This window comes from Equus quagga, chromosome 8 (assembly GCF_021613505.1).
Source record: "Equus quagga isolate Etosha38 chromosome 8, UCLA_HA_Equagga_1.0, whole genome shotgun sequence".
Taxonomy (NCBI): Eukaryota; Metazoa; Chordata; class Mammalia; order Perissodactyla; family Equidae; genus Equus; species Equus quagga.
Window position 1 is genome coordinate 119,384,542 of NC_060274.1, and position 16,894 is coordinate 119,401,435.

At 40.6% G+C, this 16,894-nt stretch overlaps 1 protein-coding gene across 1 annotated transcript in view; it reads left to right on the forward strand.

Annotated features, from left to right (window-relative positions):
• The window catches only part of LOC124243353 (probable maltase-glucoamylase 2), an 86,409-nt gene that overhangs the window by 34,199 nt on the left and 35,316 nt on the right, over positions 1-16,894 (forward strand). The window contains exons 19-32 of the mRNA XM_046668961.1: positions 39-123; positions 1,071-1,127; positions 1,627-1,751; positions 2,604-2,692; positions 3,484-3,533; positions 6,576-6,743; positions 7,959-8,114; positions 9,252-9,527; positions 11,147-11,301; positions 12,338-12,506; positions 13,325-13,421; positions 13,885-13,997; positions 14,469-14,594; positions 16,426-16,554. Coding sequence (XP_046524917.1) covers positions 39-123; positions 1,071-1,127; positions 1,627-1,751; positions 2,604-2,692; positions 3,484-3,533; positions 6,576-6,743; positions 7,959-8,114; positions 9,252-9,527; positions 11,147-11,301; positions 12,338-12,506; positions 13,325-13,421; positions 13,885-13,997; positions 14,469-14,594; positions 16,426-16,554 — 1,795 coding nt within the window. The remainder of the gene's footprint in view (positions 1-38; positions 124-1,070; positions 1,128-1,626; positions 1,752-2,603; positions 2,693-3,483; positions 3,534-6,575; positions 6,744-7,958; positions 8,115-9,251; positions 9,528-11,146; positions 11,302-12,337; positions 12,507-13,324; positions 13,422-13,884; positions 13,998-14,468; positions 14,595-16,425; positions 16,555-16,894) is intronic.

The window sequence follows — 16,894 nt, forward strand, 5'->3', positions numbered from 1 at the left end:
CTATATTGGAAGCTTCACCTCCTTTCTCTGTTTTCCAGGTTCTACCAGGACCCAGCTACATGGGAGGTGCACGAGCAGTTCTTATGGGGGCCTGGACTCCTCATCACGCCTGTTCTATACGAAGTGTGTTTATAATCTGAACAATGGGGTGGAATATCACGCTTGACCTCTTGGCTCTACAACTGAATAAGCTGGATCCTGAGTATTTCTGGCTGCATTTAAATATAAATGTGAATATAAATGATAGAGAGGTCATGAAAGTTTGGAAATTAGAAAAATAGTAATTCTTGGTCCCACTGCCCCATCAAGCAAAACAATTTCCATTTCGCAAAATTACCTTAAATCCTGTGTCTGTAAGCACATGGCCATGGCATCAACAGGGGCTTTAAATGCCTCCCTGAGTTTGGACTGGTCATCTGTCTGTATTTCCCTTTGACCGGAGGGTGTGTGCTACTGAGGGTGGGTTGGGAAAAGAGAGGAGGTGGGGAGGAGACAAGGGAGGGAAAGAGGAGTGCTGCGCAAGGAGAGGGTATTTCCCTGGAGGTCACGTATGAAAGACCACAAGTACTCTACGTGAGTGTGATTTGGGGCAGGGGTGAGTGAGCAAGTGTGGGGGAGAAATCAGGATTATGCTGATCAATGTGTAAACATGAAAGATTGCCAATGTAGTCATGTCAAAGGGCCTTGGAGCTGGCGTTTTAGCCACACCATCTCTTGGCAGCTCCTGCTAATCAGCAAGTGGTCCTCCTGGAAGCCACTCCTGAGGACGTGGCTGGCTGGGCCTCCTCTCACGTGATAGATTACACAAGTAACTCAGTGAATGAATTTTCTCTGCTTCTCTTAGGAAGTTCAGGAACCTCAAAGCAAAACAAGCAATTTCTAAGTACAGTTCTGCTTGGGGTAAACTGCCCAGCCTTTCTGAGTACTGTGTCTGTACTTTTACTTGCAGAATGGGATGATCCCAACTATCTCTCAGGAATGTTCAGACAAGCTCATGCAACCACACATTGAGGTGTTTTGTAAACTGTAGAGGGAAATGCTAATGTTGCTCATTTTTGCTATTTCCATAGGGTGTGACCCAAGTGAAAGCATACATACCTGATGCCATCTGGTATAACTATGAGACGGTAAGTAAGTGAGACAACTCAGCTTGGCTCAGAGGCCTGCCTTACCAGAGGGCAATTCTAAGACTGCTGTTTTGGGAGCTGGGGTAGGATAATAGTACAAGGCTTTACGTTTAGTTCATTGTGTGACTTTTCTGTGAGGAAGGCCTTTCCAAATGTATAATGAAATAATTTGAGTAACTGAGGTAGGTTTATGGGGATTTTCATTATAGCAACCTGGCTGCTATGCAGCTGTCAGGACTAGTAATTAGCACTAGGCTGTGATGACCTAGAGAATTAAAGTCCAGCTGTGGAATCACGGCATGGTGTAATATAAAGAAACAGGGCAGATTGGAGTCTCAGCTCTGCTCACTACCACTTAAGTGCCTTGGACAAATCACTTTAGTTTTGGGGGTCTCCGTTTTTCTCTTCTTTAAAATGTGGCAGCTGAACTAGATGATCTCCAAGGTCCCTCCTGGCCTGAACAGCCTATTCTCTGATCTGTTTTCTTTTTGTTGGTTAGGGAGTAGCCATCCAATGGAGGAAACAATTGGTGGAGATGCTACTGTCAGATGAAAAGATAGGACTTCACCTTCGAGGGGGCTACATATTTCCCACCCAGCAGCCAAACACAACCACAGAGAACAGGTAAGCTCCTCGCTCTTCCAAGGTGTGACTCCTTTGGTGCTCTAAGGGGCAGAGCATTGAGGGAGAGGCAAATAAGGACCAAAAGTGGGTAAACAACTGGAAAACATCTCTTGTCACTAATCTTCCTCCCCTCCTTTCAAGGTCAGCCCTAAATTGATATCTTAGTCCTCTTTTAGAGGGAGGTAAGTGTAGCCTCAATTCTGTTACATTTCCATAGTCTTTCACTTTGAATTGAATTAGATTATAAGAATAATAAAACTAATCACTCATCAGGATTTCTTTATGGCCGGAAATTGTCCTCGAGAAGATTCCTTTAGACATGAGAGAATTCAAGTTAATCGGAGATAAGGGTTATCATGTGAAAGTCAACAAAGCTTCAAGGTGAAGAGCCAGAAAGTTTGGGTTCAAGCCCCAGCTCTACTGCGTACCAGATGTACTACCATGGGCAATTTACTATCTGTGTTTCTGCTAATCATTTGTAAACTGGGGATGATGGTAATTTGACTTTAGAGTTATTATAAGGGTTAAAGAAAATAATATAAATGATTTAATGTATATATAACACGGAGAAGAGTGCCTGGCACATGGTAAGCACTCAATAAGTGCAAATAGTATTATCACAAACCCAGCTTTCAGCAGGAGCTGCCTCCTTTACTATTCCTCTTATGCTCATTCACTACTGGCCTCCACTGTCTACCCACACCCAGCTGCCGTGGTGCCATACAAGGTCAATATCTACTCAGCGTCTGGGACAGATTCTGAGATTATCTGTCCCTTGGGCATGCGGGGGACTGGTTTAACATAGTTCTATCTATTCTTCGTTCTCTGAAGCTGAGCATTGCTCTTTTACAGTCGGAAGAATTCCCTTGGACTCATTATTGCTTTGGACTATAAGAGAGAAGCAAAGGGGGAACTCTACTGGGATGATGGTGTATCTAAAGGTAGACTTACTTATGGTCCCATCCCTGTGATCTTGGTGCAAATTAGTCATTGCAGGCTGCCCGATATGTCACTGACTCTATTATCACTGATGGTTAGAATCACTTGATTCTGAAAGTTGAGTCAGCCAAGGAAAGTGCATTAAAATAGACCTCAAATGAGCAACTTATGTTATCGACTCTATCAAAGCAACAGACGTCATTGGATTTAGTTTAATTATTCTTTTCTGTGGGTATCATTATTAATATCAAATAATATATTTTGTTAATAGATTTGTAAAATACTGCTTTGATTACTGTTGAGGGGAAAGTAGCTAATTTGCATAGTGTGTTTTTCCACTGTAATGTTTCAATATAAATACCTCACATAAGGTTATGATCTGTGATTACATAAAACTCCTGCCCTGCATAGAATTAGCATTTATTAACATTTATTGGCTCTTAATCATTGCTCTGTATGCAGGGGATGTAAAGATGAATAAGACATAGACATTGCCCTTGAGGAATTCCTGGTCTAGCAAGCTAGATGCAGTGTGCATGTGGATAATTACAAATTCAAGTCAAAATGTTTTAAATCCCCACGGAATTGTACCACAAAGTGCCACGGGAGTTCAGAGGAGGAAGCAGTCACTGTGGGTTGAAGTGGTCCAGGAAACTTCCATGAAGTTTGACAAAAATGGGTTAGAACTTGGGGGAGCGGAACCAGATGGCAGAGGTGTTCCAGGTGAAGAGGAGCCATCATTGCTCAGCTCCTCTGCTTCCTATGGTAACGGATTCTCCTCTTTCTCTTTCAGATGCTGTCACTGAAAAGAATTATATTTTGTATGATTTTTCCGTCACCTCTGTAAGTACTGTTTTTGAGGAACGCACAGTGTTTGTTCTTTTCTATGATTGCTTTTCAAGTTTCTGATTTGCTATAGATACTTGGCCATGTGGAATTGGCACAGTGCCAGACTGTGATGGTCTCAGAATGGATTAAAGTTAAAATTTTAATCTGCATTAGATACATAATCCTATAAAAAATCGGTATGAGTTCAACGAAGAACTTGTTTTTTTCTAGAAAAAAAAAACTCATTGCCTTAGAGTTTTAGGTATTGAGTCCTGGCTTCTAAGATGTGTCCTTATCTGAGGGCACACAGGTGTGTCTGGTATGTAGGGTGTGGTGTGTGCGGGTGGTAAGTGGTGCAATGTCTTTTTGAGGTTCTTCTGTAATGACCTTTCTTTCCAGCCCCAAAACCTAGCCTTTGACACAGGTATTGAGTGACAGTTTTGAGGGATTGGAAGATACAGAACACCACTTGCCTCATCTCTGTTTCTCAAGGAGGCTAACAGGAAGAAAGGCAGTAAGGCTAGCAGAGGATGGGAGAAGTCTAATTTGGTTTTCTCAGAAGTCTGGTTGTGCATGGGCAGAGATTTCTTTTGTGGAGATCTCTCCCCTTTATTTATCCTTCTTTTTGAAAAATTCATACTGCTTTTAAAATTCTACCTTTTATTTTGAGATAATTGCAGAACCCCATGCAGTTGTGAGAACTAATACAGAGAGTTCCCTTGTACTCCTTACCCAGTTACCGCCATGGAACATATTATGAAACTATAGTACAATTTTACAATAGGGATATTAACATTGATACTATCAAGACATAGGACATTTCCATCACCACAACCATCCCCTATGCTGCCCTTTTATAGCTGCACCTTCTCGCCTTCTCCCCTGACCCCTTCCTTAGCCCCTGCCAACAACTAAGCCGTTCCCCATTTCTGTAACTTTCTGTAAACATTCAAGAAAGTCATGTAAATGGAATCATGCAGCATGTCACCTTGGGGGCTAGCTTTTTTCACTCAGCATAATTCCCTCAAGTTATTATGTATCAACAACTGTTCCTTTTTATCACTGAGTAGCATTCCAAGATGTAAATGTCCACCTTTTGTTTAACCATTCACTTAATAAAGAGCATCTGGGCTATTTCCAGTCATGGGCTATTACAAATTAAGCTGCTATGAAGATTCATGGGTGGGTTCATGTGAGCTACCCAGTCTCTCTGCATCATAACCAGCATTTGATGTTGTCGCTATTTTTTTTTTATTTGAGCCATTCTGATAATGGTGTAGTGATATCTCATTGTAGTTTTAATTTGTATTTCTCTTATGTGTAATGATGTTGACCTTTTTTTCATGTGCTTCTTTGCCATTTGTATATTCTCTTAGGTGAAATGTCTATCCAGTTCTTTTGCCCATTTTCTATTTGGATTGTTCACCTTATTTTTATGTTCAGTTTTGAGAGTTCTTTATATATTCTATACCAGTCTTTTGTTAGATATACGGTTTGTAAATATTTCCTTTCTATCTGTAAGTGTCTCTTTTTATCCTCTTAATAGATTCTTTCACAGAGCAAAAGTTTTTAATTTTGGTGGGTCTAATTTATCATTTTTTTCTTTTCTGGATCATACTTTTTGGTTTCTAAGAAACCTTTCCAGCCCTAGATCTTAAATATTTTCCCCTAAAAATTTTATAGTTTGCCTTTTACATTTAAGTCTATGATCTATCTTGAGTTAATTTTGATATAAGATGTGAGATTTAGGTCGAGGTTCAATTTTTTGCCTATGTATGGCCGAGTGCTCCAGCCACGTTTGTTGGAAAGGCTGCCCTTTCTCCACTGCATCACCTCTGCACCTTTGCCAAAAAAAAAAAATCAGTTGGGCATATTTGTGAGACACCCACCCTTTTTAAACATCAAAGTGTTCTTTTTTTGCTTCAATCTTCAGTTCCACCTTCTTTGTCATGACTCAACTTTGTTCTTTTTCAACTGTGTTCCCCTGAATAAGTTATTTAATTTCTCTGGGTCTTAGATTCCTTATCTGAAGAATGGGGATTATTACAGCTTCAAGCTCATAATTTGCTTTAAGAATTGAATGAGATAATACATGTAAAATGTTTTGTGCCTGGCACATAGTAAGCATTCATAAATTTTTGTTCTTGTCGTCATTATCATTAAAATGAAATGAAAAGATTATTTGGGCACTATTTTGTGTGTATGTGTATGTCTACACCTTTGTGTGCCAATAGATCTCTGTCTGTGCTTGTGTCTTTTTATTTGCTTTGTGAGTACCTGTTACTGAACCTGAAGTGAGTTCGCTCACCCGTTGCACAGCAAGCCAGTCTCTGACACTGGGTATGGTGGAAGAAAGTAGGAATTTTATTTTTGCACAGTGCTGAACAAGGAGAGAGGGCAGCTAATGCTGAAATACTAAACTCCCCGAAAAGCTAAAAGGAAGGGTTTTTATTTGGGGTTTTAGGTAGGGGAGGGAAAGCATATGGCCTTGCTGGTTTCAGCTTTCCCACCAGCCTGTCTTTGGCCTTGAAACTCCTTGCAGAGAGGAGGAAGCCTGTGACCTTACTGGTCAGCAGCTTTCCCACCAGCCTGTATCTCTTTGCGGGGAGGAGATAATCCAGGTGTTTGTCCTTGACGGTGTCTGTCTCCATGGAGGATAGTGGATTCTGGAGCCAGGAAGCCAGAGAGTAAGCAGGGAATGAGTGTTTTGGTTTTAACCCCATATATGCTGGGTTTAATTTGGGGAAACTGATATTAGGGTCGGTATCATACCCATCTTGTCCTCTTGAAAATGCCATGATGTCAGGAACATATTTTCTGAGTAATAGAATCAATAAATAACCAATGAACCTAAGCAAGCACAAAATGTTATTAAAGGGTTTAGGACTGTTAGGAGTCTGCATTAACAAATTCCCTGCGGATGATCACCTGGCAGCGTTTAGAACCTCAGAGATAAAGGACATAACTTAGATCTCAGAAAGAAAGATGTTGGATGGCATTTGAACACAATTAGAGTGTAATGTACCTGATCTCTAAACTGACTTTTTTCCCTCCCAGAACCGTCTACAGGCAAAGATTATAAATGATAATTATATGGATCCTAACAACCTCACGTTTACAAATATCACAATCTTGGGAATGGACAAGCAACCTACTAATTTTACTGTCTTATTTAATAATGCTGCCACCCCCATTCCAAATGTTGTCTACAGTGCTTCAACAAAGGTGAGAGATTATTCCATCCTGCAGGGCCCTTGCCAAAAGCCCTGGCCTGAGATTCTGACAACCAGCTGTCCCTTGCTCTTTTGATTTTGGGCAGTCAGAGAGACAACTGGGTTGCTGGGACATCTACCATATAACATGGGGGATGCAGAAGGAGAAACACGTGCATGCTAAATATGGACCGCTACGCTTTGTTTGTGTTAGGTCTCTGAAGAAGACAGTGGGAGTTCGGACCCTGAAAGAAGGCAGTTGTTCTCGGGCAAATTTAAAATTAAATTTCCTGATCCCAGATGTGATATAGTGAAAATATTATTCAATGCATTGGCTTAATTCTGGACAGTATTTACACATTTGTCCTTTCATTTAAGTTAAAGACTCTCTTTGAGACACAGTTGATATTCTTCCTTACTGTTTTTATAGTTATTTTTTATACCATTACAGAAAATGAGAGTTGGATAAAACACAAGGTATAATCCAGTTTTACTCTTATTGAATAGATTCCCTTACATGATAATCTCTGACAAAAGATTCCAATTGTTAGTTGACTATTTCAAGTGCTGGGAAATTCACTATTTCTTAGGGCAACACCCTTCCATTTTGACAATACATAAAGCAAAAGATAAGAGCTTGATTTCTAGAGTTAGGCAGAATGGGGTTCCAATTCTGGCTCTACTGTTCTCTAGCTGTGAGATCTTGGGCAAATCCTTAAACCTCTCTGAATGTCAGTTTTCTATTTTGTAAAATGGAGATAACCATATTATTCACAGCATGTGATTGCTTTATAAGATTAATAGAGATAATGCATATAAAGTGGTTATCACAGTGCTTGGCCCATATAAATGCTCAGTAAAGTCTAGCTATTGTTGTTACTGCCATCATTATTAAAATATGTGAGCATCATACCCAGAGAGCAATAGTCTGACAATGATCACCCTGCCTGTGATCTGTACGACTTAACATGATCAAAGCCTTCCCATTCAATATTCCACAGTGACTCCATGAGGTGGGAAAGGTTCGGAATAAGCCAAGTTAATTTTCCGTACAGGGTCAAAAGCCCCAGAGGAGAAAAAATAATATTCCAAGTATCCCATGGCAAGGTGGTATTGGATGAAGGGTTAGCTCCCCCAGTCCTGACTTACAAACCATCAGGGAAGGACATTATCCAGGTGCCTCTACCTCACCTCCTTTGTCACCATGGCCTCCTTTCTCTTTCCTCAGGTGGTGAGCATCACTGATCTTGAGGGACTGGTACTGGGACGAGAATTCTCCATCGGGTGGAATCTTCCAGTCAGTGACCTGGAGAAGTTCAACTGTTACCCTGAGGACCCCAGTGCCTCCAAGGAGAGTTGTAGGCAGCGGGGGTGCCTTTGGGAGGTAACAATCAAAAGCAGATCACCACAGTGAACAGGAAGTTGTAAAAACCATCCCGCGAGTAATTCGGCACTTAGAAAACACTTTCTGAGCTTTGATGGTTTGAACAGTAATAATCCTTCAGGAAGAAGACAATTCTGTGCCAAGAGATGCATTATTTTGTCAACTCTGTGTGATAGGTGATCAGTGTTTTCCTCAGATATTCTGATTCAGAAAAAGCTCATTGCCACTCTGGCTCTCTCTTTCCTCCAACCACAACATTTAAAACCTCATTTTTTTTTTTTTTTTACCATAGCAATAATACATTGGGTATGCATTGTGCATTGAGTATTTTGTGTTTTTTTTAATCTATTGGAGAGTCCAAGCAGGAAGTTAAAGTACAACTGTTTCTCTCCACATGAAAAATAGAGAGAATGAAAACCAGAGAAAATATGTGATTTCCTCCAGATCACAGTGGGACCAATAGGAGCCCTGGGAGCAGAGCCCTGCCTCAGGATTCCTGTCTTCAGATCAGGCTTCCTGTTGACCCTTTGCTACTCACTTGTTACAGGAGGCCAATATATGTATGTGTGTTTTAAATGGATGTATTCATTTTCCAGGGCTGCCACAACAAAGTACCACAAGCTGGGCAATTTAAAACATCAGAAATTTGTTATTTCAGAGTTCTGGGAGCTAGAAGTCTAAGATCAGGATGTCAACAGGGTTGGTTCCTTCTAAGGGTTGTGAGGGAGAATTTGTTCCATTTCTTTCTCCTAGCTTCCAGTGGTTTTCTTGCAATCTTTGGTGTTTGTTGGTTTATAAAAATATCACCCCGAATTCTGCCTCCATCCTCTCGTAGCATTCTCCTTGGGTGCATTTCTGTCTCTGTGTCCAAATTTCCCCTTTTAATAAGGACACCAGTCATATTGGATTAGGCCCACCCTAATGACCTCATTTAACTTGATCATCTGCAAAAACCCTATTTTCAAGTAAGCTCAGATTCATAGGTACCAGGGGTTAGGACTTTACATCTTCTGAACATGATTTAACCTATAATAATGGGCATGATGTGAGACTTAGTCTGTGTTAACCAACTTCCTCAGTAGGTAGAGCCTCCGAGTGTGGTGTCAGAGGCTGACTGAATTCCTCCTCTTGTTCCAGCACACAACTACTCCTGGTGTGCCCACCTGTTACTACGACACCATCCCTAGTTATGCAGCCAGTAACATTCAGTACCTGCCCACGGGCATCACCACAGACCTTGCCCTCTTGACAGCTCCCGAGTCAGTGGGAGCAGCGGCACCACCACCACCATCATCACGAGGTGCGCCACCCCCACCTGCAGCAGCAGCGGCCACCTCTGACGATCTCTCTGCAAAGATCGACTTCCTCCAATTGAGCGTCATCTACCACACAGAAAACATGCTGCAGTTCAAGGTAATCCCGTGTTGCAGATTCTGGTCCTCAACATGGAGTTCCAAACTTACAGCTCCGTGCAGATGGAAGTCATTGAAATATCTTTTAGTCTAAATCCTCCATTTTACAGATGAGGGTGCTGAGGCCCAGAGATGTAAAAGGCAGAAACTTAGGAAATATTACAGCCGGGATGTGACCTTAGATCCATCAGGATTGCGAATTTCCTATAATGATGTGTTCTCTTAAGTCATAAACATCCTCAAATGATAATCGCTTAGCCGTGAGAAAAATGTGTCTGCACTGTGGTAATCCCATATGAGTGATGTAAACTCACTCCCAACATTATAGTTATTTCTCTATCAGCAGTTCTTAAACTTTAGCATGCATCAGAATCACTTGCAGATCTTGCTAAAACTCAGATTGCTGGGCCTCACCCCTGGCGTTTCTTAGCCCAAGACTTTGCATTTCTAACAACTTCCCAGGTGATGCTGATGCTGCAAGGTGAGGGGCCACACTTTGAGATCCACTGCTCTGTTCTAATGGAAATACGATGTGAACCACATATGTTCTCTAGATAGCCGTATTTTAAAAAATGTATTTGAAAAAAATTAAGCTAAATTAATTTGAAAAGCATTTTATTTAATCAGTGTCCTAAAATATTATCATATCACTATGCAATCCAATCACAATTAAGATACTTTAGAATCTTTTAATCCTACTAAGTCTTCAAAATCTGGGTTGTATTTTGCACTTATAGCGAGCCTCAGTTCAGACTAGCACATTTGGAGTACCTGATGGCCTCATGTGGTTGGTGGATACCACCTTGGACAGCTTGGATGTAGACATTGCTTTTCACAATTTAATGTTGGCTGCATCACCCTAGGGATCTTCTAAAGATGAAGACTCAGACTCGGAAGGTCTGGGGTAGAGCCTGAGATTCTGCATTTCTAACAAGGCCCCAGATAATACTGCTGCTTTTGGTCTGAAAAACACAATTTTGAGAAGCAAGGCTTTAGACAAAACTTGTCCTAATCGTAATATATGGGCTGATAATATTATGAGGAAGAGGATGCTCTCTCATGATGTAATACTTCCCGATCTTGCATAACACTGGTCACTCCTCTCAATTTTCCCCACACATCAATCCTGTTAAGTAGGTGGGAACAAGTGGTTGGTGCCAAAGAGTGATTTTAGGAATGACAAGCTGCACAACATTTGGAAGCTCAACCAGTAAGAAGACCTCAGAGTCCATAGGAAAATTCAGCTCTCTAATTTCTAATATAGAAGCACATGCTCACATAATGTTACACATTCACACACATACGTGTTCACATGCCACACACTTATAAACACACACCCACATTCTGTCCACGAGATTCGATACCCTTAAATCACAGATTCTTTAAAGGAGGTTCCCTTTCTGACTTTGAATGGGTATTACTGAGGCATTTTTGCAGTTCAGAATCTGTATCAGGCACGGTAGATGGGTAGACCTCACATATATTTGCTTTGGGATATTTGATACTTCTTCCTATGATTCAAACTGGGCAGAAAACATGGGAACTGAATTATATGGGCTGGCATGGGAGGGCTTTAGGTCTGAGATTCTGTCAGAAAGTTTCCTTCTCTCTCCTTGTCAGATCTATGACCCCAGGAATAAAAGGTATGAGGTCCCAGTGCCTCTGAACACCCCTCCCTCTCCAGTTGGCTCCCCTGAAAACCGTCTGTATGATGTCAGGATTCAGAACAATCCTTTCGGGATCCAGATTCGACGAAAAAGCTCCAATACTGTGATGTAAGCACTACGTCTTTGGTTGTAATTAGAGTGATTCTAGATCTAATTACAGTGGTTCTAATTAATGCAAGTGAAATATTAATCTTAGAGACTGTATGTAAATATGTGTGTGCTTGTTCAGCAGAAAGTATATCTATTTCCCTGCTTCAATGGGGATTTCATTTTCTATTAGTCATTAACTTAACAAGAAAAATTAATCAAAGCTTTCAAAAGACTAAGTGTTGTTTGATTTCAGAGAGAGAAAAATACATGTTATACTCTTTCCTCTTGTTAAGTAGAACAGAAAACTCTATTCAGTAAGTGCAACAGGTAACATAAGGTAGAAATCAGTTCTATACACACCTCATTAAGAAATAACAGGAGCGTCAGGAAAAAGGGGTAAAGTTTATTACAGAGAGCGAAGTGGTTTCTTAATCTTTGCTTCTATTGACACTGTAGACTTACAGCCTTTTCACAATGGTAAGCATGAAAGGAGTTGTCATCTCTCATCCGTTGTCCAGCTGCTGAATGGAATGCAGTAAAGCTCTGAATTTTGCCTTTGGCTGAAGTTCCTCCTTCTAGTAGAAACTGTTACCTGTGTGCACATGTGGACAATCTTCAGCTCTCTTTGACCATGTGTCTGATTTTCTGTCTGTTGCCCTTTTGGGTAAGAAGTTCCTTGGCCAATCCAGAAAAGTTGTTCTAAGAGTTTCCTACTTTTCTATCAGAAAATTTGCTTAGACCATACTCATTTATTCAGACATTTCTCCAAGCTGATATGCCAGGCAATGAGAACTAGAATAGAGATGAGGGAGACATGGTCCTTGCCCTCAAGGAGCTTGTGACCCAGAAAAGGAGTTCTCAGTCTTCCACACTACAGAATAAAGATGCAAACACAGAACCTTGGTAGTGAATCATGGCTGTAGTTATGACCTGGGTCATTTCACAGTATCCGAACCTGGATCCAGATGTGCAGTCATTCAGGAGGCTTCTGAATCAACTAGACATCCTAAATGTATCTCTAGTTTGTTTTGGTTTGTATGCCTTTGTGTTGCAGCTGGGATTCTCAGCTCCCCGGCTTCACCTTCAACGATATGTTCCTGTCCATTTCTACTCGCCTCCCTTCTGAGTACATCTATGGCTTTGGGGAAACTGAGCACACAGCTTTCAAAAGAAACATGAGCTGGCACATGTGGGGAATGTTTGCTCGAGATGAGCCACCAGCGGTAAGCACAGAAAAATAAGATTATCAATCAGTTTCTCTCTAGGTAAGTTTACTTTATTCTATATGCCCATAAGTGGTGCCATATTAATCAACTTCACCTTATATTGATAAATTCTGCTCTCAGATGAAATAACCCAAATATTATGGAAATACACACACACACACACACACACATATATATTTCCTGTGGACTATGGATTTTATTTCATAAATTTTTTTTTTTTTGAGGAAGATTAGCCCTGAGCTAACATCTGCTGCCAATCCTCCTCTTTTTGCTGAGGAAGACTGGCCCTAAACTAACATCTGTGCCCATCTTCCTCCAGTTTATGTGTGGGACACCTACTACAGCATGGCTTGCCAAGTGGTGCCATGTCTGCACCTGGGATCTGAACCAGTGAACCCCTGGCTACTGAAGTGGAATGTGCGCCACTGGGCCGGACCCCATAAAATTTTATTTAATATGTTCTATGTATCAGGTACACGTAGAATAAGACACTGTCTTATTTAATAAAACACAGTCTTTGTTCTCCAGAGGCTTATAGGTTAGTAAGACAGAGAGATACAGAAATAATGGTAACACAATGTAATCAGTGCTATAATAGAATTATGTAATAATAAACAAAAAGAACGTGGCGGGGAGGACACTTAGCTTTTCACTTGGGATGGAAGGGGGTGTCAAGAAAGGCTTTACAAAAGACATGACATTCTGCTGAAACTTCAGTGTTGAGTAGAGTTTGCTGTCTGGTTTATGAGGTGGAAACAGTTTCTTGGATTTTCTCTTTTTGATTACCCTCTTGCTCTCTCCCATGACTCCCCCAGTACAAGAAGAATTCCTATAGTGTCCACCCCTACTATATGGCACTGGAGGAGGATGGCAGTGCCCATGGAGTGCTCCTGCTAAACAGCAATGCCATGGGTAAGACAGAGGCACATTGCCCTTACCACCGTAGACAGCTGTGACCACTTTATTAGTACCTGGAATATCGATAGAAATAGAGAAATTCAAGGGCAAAGGAAACAGGACAAATAAACTGACCTTCCATTCCTTTAGTTATTCATTCATTTAAGATTTAAGAGCCCTAGGACAGGTAGTAAGGGTAAAATTTTGACTAAACATGGCCTACTCTTATATGACCTTATTTTACTATGATACTTTGGCTCCCTTTCACAGAAGGATTTAAGATGTTGACTTTGAGATTATGTTTGGGGTACCTGAAAATTCATCTCTGATTCCACAGTGTGAGAGAAGACTTTCTAGAGGAGGTGGGCATTAAAGAAAGAGAGTGAAAACAGCAAATTTTAGGGCAGATTCCCAGATAGGATGATTTACAGTTCCAAGGATGCTCCTCCTCCTCTATCTTTTTTTTTTTTTTTAACAGATGTGACATTCCAGCCCACTCCTGCCCTGACGTACCGCACCACAGGAGGGATTTTGGACTTTTATATGTTTTTGGGACCAACTCCGGAGCTTGTAACTCAGCAATACACTGAGGTTGGAAGTCATTCTATCCATTGATAAACTATCAAATGTTTATTGAGTATTACCACGTTCTTAGCACTGAGAAAGGCCATTTTTTTTTTCTTAAGTCCCTTGGGTGTCCTGCCTACATTATTGTTGTCTTTTCTGAAAGACAGGTTTTAGTGTTAAGGGGCTATCAAAGCATATTGATATCCCATATGTCTCTTATTATTTGCTAAATAGCCTTTCTAAGAATCACTAATCAGTAATAACCACTGAGTTCTCAGAGTCCCTAGAGTGGAAAGCTCCAGAATATAGGGAGACTTTCTATCTTACTACATCTCCATGGCTATCCACATTTATTTGACTTTCTTATTTTTCTCTAGTAAAGCCTCTTAGATCAGACAGTACTCAGTAGAAGTGCTCAATTCACTTTGAGTGTAAGCTAACCATCTTTTCTTCCCAAAGAAGTCTACTTGGATCCATTTTTCTTTTTTATTCTAGTTGGTCGGTCGGCCGGCAATGATTCCTTACTGGGCCTTGGGATTCCAGCTGAGTCGCTATGGATACCAGAATGATACTGAAATCTCCAATTTGTATGATGCAATGATGGCAGCCCAGATTCCCTATGTATGAAACTGTCACTTAGCCTGTGGTTTAATTAGTTATAGGAATTTGTGGCTAATTATAGATTGAAAATATCTTCATAAAAATTATTGGTGACTAGTTCAGTATAAAGAAAAAGTAGATGTGGAGGTAGTCCTGTGTGGAAACATTGCTTATTTTAATTTCCTGCCACTCTTTTAAATTTAGGATTCAAAATTGAGAGTTGCTTAAATCCTTCAGCAGTTAGCGGTGTGTCTGGAGGATGTTGTTACTCACTGCCTCTGGCCAGGAATATCCTATGGTAGCCATGGCAGGATTTAAGCCATGACTTTGAGGACTTCTAAATGATAATCATGTCAAGATTATGACAATTTTAGGAGAATTATACTGTGACTGTTCTTGGAGAGGATGGATATAAAGTGACAATAGAAAAGAAATCAGTTAAAATCATTCCTTCGCTTTCTGTTAAATACACACATGCACATACGCATATCCTGCAATGCCAACCTGTCCCCTAGGTGAGTCCCTGGAAGTGCAGGCAATTGCAGTCAACAAGCAGAATTCCACAAACACCATGCTCTTTCTCCTCTTAGGATGATCAATTTCTCATCACACATTCTTTTTTTTTTTTTTAAAGAGCCATATGGCTTTTCTTTTTTTTAAAGATTTTATTCTTTCCTTTTTCTCCCCAAAGCCCCCCTGGTACATAGTTGTATATTCTTCGCTGTGGGTCCCTCCAGCCGTGGCATGTGGGACGCCGCCTCAGCGTGGCCCGATGAGCAGTGCCATGTCCGCGCCCAGGATCCGAACCAACGAAACACTGGGTCGCCTACAGTGGAGCGCACGAACTTAACCACTCGGCCATGGGGCCAGCCCCCACACATTCTTTTTATCTGCTTTCAATTCACCTCCTGAGATATTGGATGATAATTAATGATTGGAAGATGAGAATAAAATAAATTGTTATGGTGTTCTTATAAAAGATAATTTGCAACATTCATCCAGGCTTAATTTTTTCTTTTTATATACTACTATACTAGATACTTGAACTAAACGTAAATTAGAAAAGATTGAAAAGTTAAAAGCTGAAAAACGTTCATAGATCTGCTTCACCAAGGCAATCAATGCTAATATCTTGGTTCGTTCTTTTCCAAGCTTCGGCTTGTGCACAAGTCTCTGCTCCCTCAAGCAAGTTTTTCCTAGAGTCTTAAGGCAACACAGATGATTATTACCTTCAGGCCAGAATGAATCATCCCCTTTTTCAACTGAATATTAACTACTTTAGCCATCATTCAACATCATTCATTGAGTGACTTTGATCTGCAGAAATCTAGGTTGGTAGCGTACAGAGAAAAAGGAAGACAAGATTCTCATCTCAAGGACCATCCAGTCAAGTGGGGATGATGAAAATAAATACATTCTAGAAAACTATAAAATAAGGTAGTTCTAAATGTGAATAAATTTAGTCAGGTTTACTGGCGGAGAAAAAGAAACAGATATACAATCTTTTCTTGTTCTTAGGAAAGTCCTGCTTTCTATCCTTGAACATGTAACTAGCACTTTGATAAGCTCACCGAGTTTGAGATTGAAGAGTGGCAAAGACATGAATTGAGGGAAAGAAAGCCCAGAGAATTCCATTTGGGGGAACAGAAGGAGAAGGAGTGGGGACAGGTGAGCTAGATGCAGGAATCAGAAAGCAATTTCAACTAGAGAATTGAAAAATCAGTCTAGGGAAATACTGAGATAAGAAATTACAAGGGACTCTGGTGGGGTCAGCAAACAGCAGGACCTGGAGCCTGCAGAGCAGCTTGTGTACCCTGAGGATCCCAAGCATCTTGCTTGCTCCTTCCTGTAGGATGTCCAGCATGTAGACATCGATTACATGGACCGGAAGCTGGACTTCACTCTCAGCTCCAGCTTTCAAAACCTTGGTCTCCTGATTGAGCAAATGAAGAAAGATGGCATGAGATTTATTCTCATTCTGGTAGGTATTTAGAAAGATTAGATCCCATTTTCTGTTTCTATGTTCATGGGTGAAAAATAGTACCACTGAGAGAAACTGGATAAAGAAGAGTACATGAGATCTCCTTGAATGTTTTTTGCATCTTTCTGTGAATCTATAATTTTGAAAAAAGTATGAAAAAGCAACTAAACAGAGGCAGAAAGAACAAATGAAAAAATGGCTTTTAAAAGATGCTACGTTGCAATATTTATTTTTTGTAACCAGGTGTCACCAGGGTACAATTCATTATTACTGCTCTCTTGGTAGAATTAGAACTGTGGGCTGAAACACTGAATATAGGGAAAAAAAACCCCTGAAATCT